Source organism: Gymnogyps californianus, chromosome 6 (assembly GCF_018139145.2).
Source record: "Gymnogyps californianus isolate 813 chromosome 6, ASM1813914v2, whole genome shotgun sequence".
Classification (NCBI taxonomy): Eukaryota; Metazoa; Chordata; class Aves; order Accipitriformes; family Cathartidae; genus Gymnogyps; species Gymnogyps californianus.
The window spans coordinates 31596547-31609954 of NC_059476.1; the positions used below are offsets into that span (position 1 = coordinate 31596547).

Genomic DNA, 13408 nt, shown 5'->3' on the forward strand with positions numbered 1-13408 from the left:
TTACATGTAGTATTTTTGGAGTTTTGGATACCATGTCCCATTCCAGAAGCTTGAGGTAAATGTAGCATTTGTTCCAATTCAAAATAGCTTCCTAAGTTACAGGATGCTTTAAATATAGTATGAGAGTCCCACAGAGGCTTCTGAAGAGTGTGCATGGCACCCTAACCAGGTATAATAAGTACTACAATGCCTTACAGTTATTTTTCTTCATGCCACAAAGACTAATTGTCACTAATGCTGGCCTTAAACTGAAGAGCCATAAATTGTTTAAAGTAAGTGTGTGCCCTTAAGCCTGTTACCTTTAATGAGAATAAGAGTTTATGTCTGTATTAACAAGTATGGCTACCCAAGAGCAGCAAGTAAGGGAGCCAAAATAGCCCAGCAGCTGGAATTTGGAGTCTGAGCAAGGGAAAGGAGGGGTTACGGTGCGAGCATATGAAAGGCTGTGTTTCTCCTAATCCTCAGCTGCCATTGCTACAAATCAAGTGTATTTGGAAGGATTTTGGGGAAAGGTTAAAACCTATTTATGCACAGTGTCCAGGCAATGAACACCTGTGGCATAGATGATCACAATACCAGCTACGCATGTGGGAGGTGCAGAAAGTAACTCTACCCTTGCCACGGGATTTGCAGGCCTTTAAGACATTTGACCCATTACATCTTCCTAAAAGGAGAGCAAGATCTCATTGACTTTTTGGAAAAATGGCTGCTAGCCACTACTAACAAAAAGAGGAGTCACCTTGTATGAAGAACATTCAAGATGTCATCTGGAGCCATTTGTAAACTGGAAACAAATTATTTTCAGGGTACCTAATTCCAAAAACACAGAGTGCTTACACTCAAAGTCAATGGGTGAAAAAAGTTCTTTCTTCCCCCTACAAATAAGAGCTGGGTGCTCTTGTTCCTGAAAATATCTCAGAACAGCACAGAAACAGCTTCACATTTGGGGGAAAAAAAATTACACTCTTCATGGATTTGAAAATGAAAGTTTTCAGAACGGTTCCCAAAGGATACCCAACAGTAGGGCTGGACTAAGCTTCAGGGCCAGCTTCATACGATCAAGCTTTTATTTCATTTACGACCTTAAGTTATGATAGCAGCTAAGTAAAATACATCTTTTTTTTCCCCCCTCATCATCTATGCAGCACATTTTGACAGGTGATACCTGTTACCTTTTTTCCAATATGATATTATGGGTCAACACAATGTGACTAAACAGCACACTTGTTGACATCCTTGTTCTCACTCCATACAGGCAAGAATGAAACTTTTTATGAAATGCCATTTATTAAGTATCATAGCATTCTTTTATCACATTAGGATTTAAGAATTTAGATAATTGTAACAAAAAGCCTATTCTGAGATTTTGTTCTCAGGTAACTTTTTTATTAAGGCTTTAATTACACTAGTACAGAAGAAACAGCCCTTTAACATGCTGTATATAAGCCATCCTTTTTCAATTAGCATTTTTCGTTTCAAAGCATACCATAGCTGACATTGCCAGACAATGTTTGAAATTCATTTCTCTCCTCAAGACTTGCAAGTATTGATTTTTATCATGTTCAGCAAAAATTTCCATCCTCCCTCTCCCCTTCTCATGATCTTTCAATGGGGATTAATAACTTACCTGCACGTTGAGCATCTGGCTATTCCTGCAACAAAACCCAGTGAAAAAAGAAGAGTAGTATCACATATTATATTGGACACTATTTAACACTATATTATGCATAAAATGGCGGCATCTCAGGTACCTATGTGCAGAAACTTCTAGTTACACACAAATCAGCTGCATCAAATTGTGTTCTCAGCTAGCTCTAGTCCACTATGAATGCTAGATTATAGTGAAGACCATTGCATTTTGTACACCATTTTGATACTTTCACAGTGCTACTAAAGGTTTGTGTTGTTTTTTTTAAATATCCACATTTTATAGAGTTATAAAATAACATTGCTTTATGCTACTAATTAGACAACAAGAGTGACCAGATGGTAACTGCTGGTGCTGGTATGGAAAGTTAATGCTAACGTATCTGCATTTCCCTCTTTGTGTTCCACTGGCTGGACAACGTTTTGCAATAATGTATTCAGAATGGAGCTAATGACAGGATTATCTGCTGTGTTATGAAGACAGCCATTTACAGAGTTCAGACATCTGACACTAATAAAAAGTTCTACCTGAAAAAAGCTTATTGTACATTTTAATTATGAAGCGCTAACTGTTCAGCAGCTTTAAATTAATAATTTCAGGGTTACCTCCTGCTGTGTTTACTAGTTCTAGAGTATCTGCAAAATTATTAACTTTAATAATAATAAAGTAAATCTGAGGACTTCCTGAAATACTACATGAACTATATTGTCAAATAAATAAACTCTAGGTCAAAGGTTCAGCAATTTGTCAGACCAGAATATCCAGTTGCCAGGGACCATTGTTAAATGTTAAAACAAGAAAAAAAAAAGGAACATAACTCATTTGAGTTGCGGATCTGTTTCCTTAGGTTAAGAAACCTCCTCCTCCTCAAAGACACAATAACTATGGTTATCCCCACTCGTGAACTTCTCAGTCTCTCACCAATCTTGGGCCCAAATTTCTCAGTTAACACTATGCCTCCTGTTCAAGGGAAAGGTTATGTTCCCCTCCCTTTTGCAGGAAAGAAAGCTGCAAAGTCACTGTGGAGTGTTTTTTGGTATGAGTAGTAAGCTAGCACCAATGAATACTGATTGTATTGGTAATTGCATAGATGCCGTTCAGCCCAGTTATTTCACACATTGAGCTCTTTTCACGGATAATGCCACACGAGCATTGATGACTCAGATACAATCACACCCCAAAGAGAAAAGCTGGACTTGGCAGGTGAAATAAAGAAAGGGCTTCAAACCCATGGGTTATGTATTGTGTCAGAATAGTCAGAGCAGCAGGTTTGATGATGTAACATCATTTAAGCCAGTACCTCAGCTATTACAGGCCATTATTCATGCTAATCTGGCCTTCATTCTAGCAAGGCTAAATGTTTCTCCTGAAATTCAAAACATGGATAGAATTGAGAAACAGAACCTTAAATAGAGCTGTGCATGATGTCTGCACATTATCTGTGCAGAGTACATAATACTCCTTATATACCCCAGCCTTCAGCAGTGAGCTTAGTATTTAGTGATTACTTTAATCACACAGATAAGAGGGGCTGCCTTTCAGTTCCAAGCACATACTTGATTTAAAGGAGAAATCATTTGACCAAGAGCTGTAGTTAGCTTCATATCCTTCCTGAAAGTTATTTGGTCAGGTATAGTACATGCATTCAAATCATATTGCATTATGATGCTAAGATTTAAATAAAAATTATAATAAAAGGACTCTTCCCCCCAAAATCCTGAGTTTAAAGATACAACAACATTTTTCAGAATGTTTTCTGCACGGAAAGAAAACAAAAGCTTCTTATTTATATCATGTTTTTTTAACCAGAAGGGAAAAAATAGTACATCTGGTGCTGGAACTGCTTTGTATTACAAAAATTGGGTATTTGTTGAAATCAAACCTTCTCTTAAAAGTGTTAGTGGCTCAGGTGAAACATCCATTGGGATTACTCCTCAGACCTGATATGGTATTTTTGGTCAAGACAAGGAATGTTGTCTACCTCAGAATAACTAATGCCTTACCTTTTAGAGCACCTGCATAGCCAAGTTTAAACCTCTGTTCTGCTTTATTCAGAGCAGAGACTTGAATCGAGTCCCCAGTATCCAGGGATTTTTTGATCACCAAGTGCCAGAACCCGTCTCTTTCTCTGGTCCAATAAATACTATTTATTTAAACAGAAAGCAACTAGAGAATTTGCTCCCTCCCTCCTTGTCCAACATACACATGCCACTTGTGTTTGAGAGACGCAATCATATCATACAAATGCCCTATATACTGAACTGTCATTTATAGTGTAGATGCTGACTACTGGAACATCTCAAACAAACAATACCAAATCAGGAGGTTTAGGAGTTACTTGTAGGGTTCAGGCTCACAGAAATACAATCATTTCTGATAACTGTGGCTGTAAACATACCAGAATTGGCTTGCAAATTAGTTTGAAAGCAAAGATACCGTCTAAAGTAACTAGCGTTCTCTCATGATACTGACACATTTGTACATATAACAAATGACTGCACGTAACAAAATTCAGAATGCTATAACTTTGGATGGGGTGACTCTGTTGCTCAAGAAGTGATCTACAAATTAAGCAGATTATCCCAAAGAAATGCTGATGCCCACAGAATAGTTTTTTATCAAAAACAGATAGGAAAGTTTTGGAGTGTTCTAAAAAGTCGGCCTGGAAGTATTTCATTTTTCTCTCACAAGGAACTATTTTGAGTTAAATTGTACAAGACTGGAAGAATGTGAAACCACTCATGCATAAGAAATTACTACAGTTTATCTAGACATAAGACAGTCATTACATTAAATGGCTCACCCCCCCTCTCAGAAGTTGACTCAGTCATTTGAGTTTTGGGGGAAAAAGGAAACATCTCTACTGAATAGTAGTTAAAAAGGAAGGCTTTTAGAGGACACAAGACTTACCTGTTAGTTTTGCAGAATATCAACTATTATAAATACTAATCTACGTCTTTTAGTATTGTGAAGGACTTCACATTTGGAGATAAAAAAACCTCTTGAAGTTGCAGTTGTAGCTGTAGGACAACTACTCAGCAGTTTGATTCACCAGAGATGAATGCTTAACAGGTGATGTGGAATCAGCATTTCAAGTGAACTTGTTAAATTCCTTCAGTTCAGTCAATACAGGTAAACTGCACTCTTCTGATTACAATTTATGTACAGCACCACATGGCCATCCAAATCACAGTTGCAGAATGCATAGTGCCTGACTCAGATAATCTGAGGTTTCCCTGCATTCAAGAATAGAAGAAAAAAAGCAGAGGGACTCCCTTCACTCATCACTTGCCTGTTGTAAGGCACTGATACTCCATATGCAACAGGCCCACAAGAAATGAATACTCTCACACAGCTCCTCTAAAGGAAACACAGTCACAGCGAGAGGTTGACATGTATGCTAGGGAGCAGAGGACGGACAGGAAGTAATCAGGAAAAGATGCCGATAAAAGAGCCCAACAAATGTGAGAAAAGCCTTCCTGCTCCTCCAGAGACATGGACTGCGAAATGCTAGAATAGGGGTTTTTTTCACCCCAAAAGAGCTGTTTCAGGCTGCTTGTATCAGAATAAGTATACAGATCAGCTAATTTCATTTTTTTCCTATTAGCGTTTGCCATTTCCCATCACTGCACTTACATCATCACCAGATTTCAACTTCTTCCTCACTTAATAAAGCCAAAATAGTTCTCCAATACTTTTTTGTTTAAACACTGTCTCCTTCAGCTTCAGGTGCTGGCTTTTGATTTGGAACCCAGGCAACTTTAAAAAAATTCTCTATTAGGAAATACAAAACTCTATGGATAATCACAGAGTGAATATACCAGTCATGAGTTACTACACTGTTCTGGATAATATTTCAATATCTCAGATTATGATAATTCTTGCATACCTTTCAGCTCCTTGCATCACCTGCAAGCCAGTCTGCCTCACTAGAAAAGCTTGCTGTTCAGCAATACTCATTCAGAAATACATGAAGAGGGTCTGCTATTGCGTCCATCTGTGTACAATCGTACCATCTTAGGTAACATGGCAACACAGTGCTTAGATAATTCACTATGCCTAAAAGCCTTCTTACAGAGGATTAGGTCTGTACAACTAATGAATTCTGCTTGCTTCCAGACAGTTCATGCAAGCAGTAGGATAAAATAACCTGCTTTGCTGCCCACGTCAGTTTGGAAAGACCAGATCTATGCATATGATCACGCCACCGGTGACAGCTCTTACCATTGCCAACAACCTGCAAGTCTCATTCATTTCAGTAGGACTGACAGATGCTCAGCTTTACTAAGAGTCTGTCAATACTGTTTTCCTACCTCTGCTACCATGACATCTCATGACAGAATTTGTTCTAGAGGGTAGGATGGTCTGCAGGGTGGGGACTGGAAAAATATTTTTTAAATCTTTCCAGATTATTTTCTAATGTCATTGTTAAAGGAGTGTGAAAGCTGCAGAGTGACCTTAACTCTTCTCCACTTGTTTTTGTCTCCTCTTTTCCTGTCCCCACCCCCCTATGTTAGTCCGGCACTTATTTTTAGATAAAGAATAGATAAGCAGAACAATCCATTTCAGGGGAACACATCTTCACCTGTCACCCAGCTGACTGACTGTGACTCCTGTGTCTCATGCTGTTAACTATGCAGCAGTGAGCTGATCACCTGGACCTACCTGAAGGGAAGAAAATACAGTGTCTCAGGCAGCATTTTAAAGGTCCTTTAAAACTGAATGGATGTGCCAGACAGCTCTGAGTGATTCCCTTCCTTGTCCACTGTTTTAAGAGCATTTTCCTGAACAGAAGCATTAGCAATGCCACAATCTTGCACTGTGCTTTTATCAGTAGGCTTCAAAGAACTTCAGACTTTCTCCCCTGCTTCTCAGGCGAAGTGCAAGCTGCGTGGGAATTGTATGGGGCTGACTGACAGAGTGCAGGTCAACAAACAGCTAAGCCACAGCTCTAGTTCCTAAGTCCAGGGTGCCCACTTTATGTCTAGGTGTGGGCTAGCTTCATACTGGCACAATACTAGCTTCCCCTTTCAGGAAGGTCCTTGGAAACATGCAGGCATAAGACTATAGATGGGATGAACAACCCTGGTGTGGTAGACTGTTGCTGTCATCTTCCTCAGGAGCTCAGAGGCAACTCTCTCATGGCATGACTTGCGGCATGACAGAAGAGCATAGAGCCTCTGTGAAAAAGGATGAATCTTTTTGTTTTCTGTAACTCACCCACAGACAGTCCTATTGCTTGGAGGCAGTTATAATATAATGAGCATGTCCGCACGTAAACCCTATCTGCCTGCATAGAGGGATACTACGCATATGTACGCAAAAGGTCCATGACACATCTGGTATTAAAAGCAATTATAAGACCCTTTATGTTGAAGCGTTTGGGTTTTAGGACTCATCTTGCACACAGAAAGTCTAATACCAGCTCAGGGCAGCTGTGGATCAAAACCAGTCCATAGGTAAGTGTACGGCATCCACTGGCAACATTTAGAGCTGTGTGCCCTTCCCAAGAAGGGGATTTTCCTCACAGTTATCTTCCCTCCCCCACTCCCCCCCCCAAGAATATCTTGAGAATTTAAGTACAACTTTCCTTTTCCCCCATGGTAAGATTGCAATTATGGCTAAGTTCACAGCTCAACTCACTTATGACTGCAAATTGCTGATTAAGAGGAATATCTGATCTGTTTGGAGATATATTTATGTGACAGATGCTAAAGAAAAAATAGACTTGAAGAATATTATCATCAAAAGCCATGTATTACACTGTGTACCAATTAAAAAATATCACAACCAGCAGGCATTCCTACTCCAGCTCCCCCTGAAAGAGGCTACGTTCATTTCTGCATGCCTGCTTTTCCCTGCTAAGGCAGGCTACAAAATCCAATCCCATCCCAAAGCAATGCTCCCAACTAAAAACTGGGCCTCACTGGGAAAGAGCTTAAAACATTTAACAGTGCTTTCTGACACTTCTACTGCTGGAAATGCAGCCAGCTGTGTGAAGAGGTAATTCCTCCACACCTCTGGGAATCCAGCCATTGCAGTTTCACTCCTGCTCATCATATGCTCTCAAAAGCCCCATGAGAATCATACAGCCTTTGGGCATAGCGAGTATACTTTAAGAGATTGTAATCCAAGACAATGGGTTCTTTGGGAAACAACTGGTTTTTCATTTCCGATTGTGTCATATACAGTGCAAGTGCCGCAGCCACAGACCTTGACTGACAGCCTCTAGGTACGACTGAACTACTTAAAAAAAAAAAAAATCACCACCATACAGTGCAGGCTGCAAAGTGTCATGAAAATGCCTACAGAAATGTGTTGGCACCTCTCTGTACTTACCTTGGGTGGGATAAGGAAAGAAATACCAAAACTATTTACCATAGTGAAATTAGTATAAATTTATGAAGTGAGTTTCTTTTTGTGGGCAGGGGGTTTTTTTGGTTGTTTTTTGCTTGTTTGTTTTTAATAACACTGACACAACAGCCTTCTTTGCAGTTACTATGCTGCTTCTGCAAAAGACGTTATGGAAAGTTCCTCTCATTATCATAGGACTTAGTATTAAGGTGAATGCAGCTCTGTCTTCAGAGAAAGGAATATTGTGCATAAGAATAAGGGAGATCAAATAATACAGAGCTTTACAGTATGAATATGAAATAGCATAGTCAAGATTTCAGAAGCTCACTGATGACTTTGAATCATGATTGTTGCAGGGATATCAATTTGGTACCCACAACTCAGACTGTATTTTTTCATTATTAAAAAAAGTTTTCAAAGTAGTGTAGGTGGCTTTTTTTGCAGTGGAGCAGACCTTTTGTTTGCATTCTATTTGTTTGTCTGATTAAATCATTCTGGTATTCCTTTTAAACACCGTTATGTAAGTAACCTCTCTTGTCATTGCACTGCAAAATAAGCCTTCTGTAGGTGATTTGTGGAGGAACCAAGACATCTCTAAAGATCTGAACATTCTGGAACAGATTTGAGACTGTCTGAAAGAAAAAAGGAAAAAAAAAAAAAAAAAAAGGAGGAGGGAGCTGCAAGAGGTAGTAGAAAGCAGAGTTCCCAAACCAGAAGTTACACAGAACTACCTAGTTTGATAAGAGAAGGGCAGGTAAGGGAAACGCTGACAAATTTCCTGAAAACCATCCAATGTTAAAAACTTTTAAGAAACTGAGCTAATTCAAGTAATAAGAGCACTCCACTGCAACACCTTAAAATATTGCTCTTGGCGGGGGGGAAGATGGCTAGGAAATAAATGGACTAATCTGTAATCGACAAATACACCAGGTAATTAATTATTAAATCACATGCTGTTTGTCAGCTGCAAATGGAAGGCTTCTGCATAATTTAAGACTGTATTTTAAGCATTATTGAGTCTTCTGCTTGACATGTCTAATTTTCATCCAATTATTGCTCCGCCCCAAAAGAGGGGACATGTATCCCTGTCTTTGTCCAGTTTTAACACCTAGACTTCACATATTTACAAACATTTTCTAGAAACATAATTTTATATTCCCATTCACAGTTGTTCTACTCCCTTCCCCCCAAATAGACAGCACCAGTGAGGCCCCCATCAGCAAAAAAAGAGACAACACTACAAAATAGAACTGGAAGCTTATTTAAAAGAAACAGTATCATCATTCTTTAAAATATACTAACCAGAACTGTCTTCCTGAGGCATCATCAATGCCAGGTTGTACCTTGAACTGGTATATTTAAAGTCCACATTATATTCTCTTTATTCAGACCTAGCTGCAAAGATCCTCTATTTTGCTAGGCCAGGTCAGAGTGTACATATGACTAGTTCACTGCTATTTTCCAACCTAAACAAGCTCAACGAGGTTTTTTTGCTCACTTACTCTAGAGATGGTCAAGGGCATGTTGAAGTCCTTGCCCCCTTGCAGTCGGAAACCCCATGGTCCGGGTCCATTCAGAGTCACGCTGTAAGCCATTTTGTACCTCTTTCACAAGGCAACAACAAGGCACTGCAGAACAGAAGGATGGGGTAGACAGAGAAAGCGTAAAAAAACAGAATGAGAAAAGGGAAGAGTTCTATATAACGAAAGCAATTCTCTTTCTGCCTTGCCTGTTCAGTCGTGCTCTGATACCACCTAAGAATAGATGGGAGCTATAATGCAGATGCTGATATCCCAGCTGAGTAGGGCCCATAAAAGGTTTGTAACCAGACACCTACTATGCAAAGACTTCATGACTCAGAGGTCTAATATAGCCCCCAGGGAAGGGGACAGATCTTTCTAGGCTTCTCAAGCCCCTCTTCATGCTCAGTTTCTTTATAGGTAAAACACATTTTGTAATAAAACAAGCAAACAAAATCCCATGCTAAAATCCCAAACACCCAAATCTCTTTACTAACCTGTTAACAACTACACAGACATTTGTAACTTCTGCTTCAGAACATATGTTTATTGCATCGTGATATATAATGTGCTACAAACAATTTCTTTTTACATAGATCTTTCCGTATGTAGCAGGAAAGACACCAAAAAAGAGTGTTTACCTTCTTTTGCACTGATTTGTTAAACTGAAAAAAGTATATACTACATGCATTTAGCATCACAAAAAACCCCCACAACTTCATGTTTGGCTCTTGGTTCCATAGCCCTTGCTTTCTCAAGGGAAAATTAAAATTTATTCTCTTTGAATGCAGAAAGAGGTATTATGGGTTATTTCTAATCAGCATTTAATTTCTGTAGCAAAAGCATAGTTTCACCACATACCTGTCATTATTTCGATACAAGTCTTCTAAAGGCATGACACTTAAGCGGAAGGCTAAGAATACAAACAGCTAGCTAACCACTTCCTTAATTCATTCCTTGATTTTTTCATAGTTTATATTCCAGTTGTTAGGTGTTCCATAAAACTTTATAACCCTTGCTCAGTAACACTGGATGGCATTTCTGCCTTAGAGTAGGAATAGCTAAAATAGAGAGAACAAGAGGGAAGGGGAGAAGCTGTTGGCAGAACTACAGATGTGAACAAAAAGCTTCTGCTCTCAGGGTAAAGCTATAAACATTAAATAAGGCTCAGCCCTTTCAAGTCATTAATATGCGCAGGACCTCCAGCACCACTCTCCTGTATCCCCACAGCATCCCTGCCTTTACTCTCCGGTTAGAAAGAAATTCCCATTACGTTAAGGTGAAAAAAAACCAGCGTGGGTTCTACTCTGATAATCAAAAATACAACCAAAACCACATAATGCACTAGAGTGACGTAGCGCCGTTTGAACGTTGATAATGGGTCACTCTGCCCATACATCTACCTTAAAACGTGATAGAAAAAACGATAGTGAAATTGCAGAGAGCAAACACTACCAGGGCCTCAGTCTTTATCTGAGGAGCTGGTCAATAATTTTTCAAAACCATGAGGCAATAAGTGTTTGTTTAGTATTCACAGTGGCTGAAAAGCCATTTGTACAAAGGAGTAATTAAGCTCCGCATAGACGCTAGACTAAACCATATAACTGTATTTTTTTAGTCAGAGGTCCAAATTAAACCACAGCAATTCACATGGATTTGAATGAAAATTACACTAAGCCAGTAGAACTGGCCCAAACCAAAAGCAAAGCAAATAGCAAGACACAGCTTGAAAAGAAAACGGGTTTCTGATGCCTCACAAATACCTCTAGGGCACATTTACATTAACACCATTTGTAACCTACCCTGTATGAGTCCAGAACCAGTGATGTTTGGATGATGACTTTGAAGGGATACAAAACTGATTTGTTGCACTTCAAATGGCAGAGTTTTCAGGCCTGCCAGTTTATCTAGTAGCTCTCTTTCTAAACACTAGTACTGGATTTATTATTTTTTTTTAAAGGTCACAGGCACACACAAAAGATTGAAGGTAAATTCTCATTGCACTATTCCTTTCCTTTTCCTAGGAATTCACTGCTGTTTTTAGTGCCCTTTCTTGGCTCCATTTCAAGGGTTCAGGAGAATGGAATAAAACCAGGAGTAAGATAAACATAGCAAGTCATTGCTTCACTAGTAAAGACAGTATCACAGAAAAAAGTATTAGAAGAGAGGTTATGTTTTTATGGACTGTGAATTCTGTGCACGTTACCTTCCTATACGGAAATCTTCAGTCATTTGTGTAAAAAAAAAAAAAAAAAAAAAAAAAGAGGGGGGAAAAAGCAAAACCCAGAACAGACTAAAACTGCACAGCAAGCTGAGCAGGGCTAAGCATTAAGAAACAGAGATGCTGTTTAATCAAACACTATGTGCTTCTATCCTACTTTCACACGTGTAACATGCCATTTGCTTATCAGTTTAGGACATCTGAAAGGATCTGTGAGATCCTTCAGGCTGGGTGGTGTGCTAGGAAACTGGAGTGGTAATCTCATTAGGGGCACTGTCATTTGAATGAAATGTTAAACTGAGGTCACTTGTTCCTACTCCTTTGGTTTCTGTCTGTGTCTGCGTGAACGTTCAGCATAGCTTGCCACTTTTACAAGTGTAGAGGATATGCCAGTGTCCTGGCCAATATTCCCCTTCAACATAACAGGACCACAGTTCTTTCATGTGCCTGCACTATCACTACCAGGTGCATTTTGGAGTAAAAATATTCCACAGTTTTCTTTCTCCAGGCCTCTCTCAGTCCTTTCCCTCCTGTGTTTGTTTCCCCTCTGCCTGCCTGGAGAAAGCTCTGTGCCTAATAATGAAGCGCAAACAGTAAAGAAGCTCATGCTGTTAGTCACAGCTTCATTTGCTGGGGACACTCTTAGCATAGGTCTCACTTGTCTTCTACAGACTTTTAATACAATCACCCTCTAAATAAGAAAGCTGGTGATCCACCCAGATGACTATTTCAACCCTGCCCTGTTTTCAAAGGTGAGAGACACAGGTGTTCTCACCATGTCAAACATCTAGACCAAACCCAGGAACTGGATTGGCACAGCAGGTACAGTGCCATCACGGCTACCAGCACAAACCTCAGCAAAACCTTCTGGGAAACCTGAGGATGAAATAAACTGTGTGTACACAACAGACAATCCCCTTGTTTTCAGAAGCTTGTGATGTTTAGATTAGGTTTTAGTTGCTTTACACAACTGCCTGTTAGACTGTTCCAAAAAAATCATTTTTTGTTTGCTCAAATAACAGTATTTTGTTTCTCTTGATGTGCCTTCTTCCCTACATTCTCCAGCTATGTCAAAATCTGTGACTTGCTTACAGTTCCCTCCCTTCAGACAGAAGTTATGCTGAGTCAGATGAGGTCACTGGTGTAAGGAGTGACATTCAAAGAAAAAAAACATATTCCAGGAGCAGGGTGACATTTTCTCTACAGATATCAAAACAGAGAATTGTCCAGAGCTCACCAGGTCCCCCCTAGAGCTGCCCCCAGCTGACTGATGGGAACAGTTGTGAGGAAGCTGGATGGGTACCAGGCTCTGCAGGCCCTACAGCAGAGGAGGGTGCTGCTACCTCCAGCAAACGCCTCGGAGCCTGAGCAGAGTCGTCCTTCCACAACTACATCAGAGATGTTACACTAGCGGAAACAATTCACATATGCTAGGCGACCACGTTGTATTACAGTGAACTGACTTTAGGGAAGCTACAACTGCATGCTTGGAAGTGCATAGCCATTAAGTGAATGAAATAAAAACCACTAGTGTCAATGCTAAATTAAGGTGGAAGGAAATAAGTAATGGAAATTCCAATTGTTCAAGTTGCTACTACTTCATTAAGCTGGCCACATTACTCATCGGTTATATTTTAGGTGCAGTGGTAGATGTGCTCACAGAAG

General features: G+C 39.7%; 1 protein-coding gene across 2 annotated transcripts in view; it reads right to left on the bottom strand.

The window, feature by feature from the left end:
- Positions 1 to 9605, bottom strand: part of LDB3 (LIM domain binding 3) — a 119624-nt gene extending 110019 nt beyond the window's left edge. For both annotated transcript variants that reach the window (XM_050899395.1, XM_050899396.1), the window contains exon 1: positions 9505 to 9605. In XM_050899395.1, the coding sequence (XP_050755352.1) occupies positions 9505 to 9597 (93 nt within the window). In that variant the 5' untranslated portion in view covers positions 9598 to 9605. The remainder of the gene's footprint in view (positions 1 to 9504) is intronic.
- Between the last annotated feature and the right edge of the window lie 3803 nt (positions 9606 to 13408).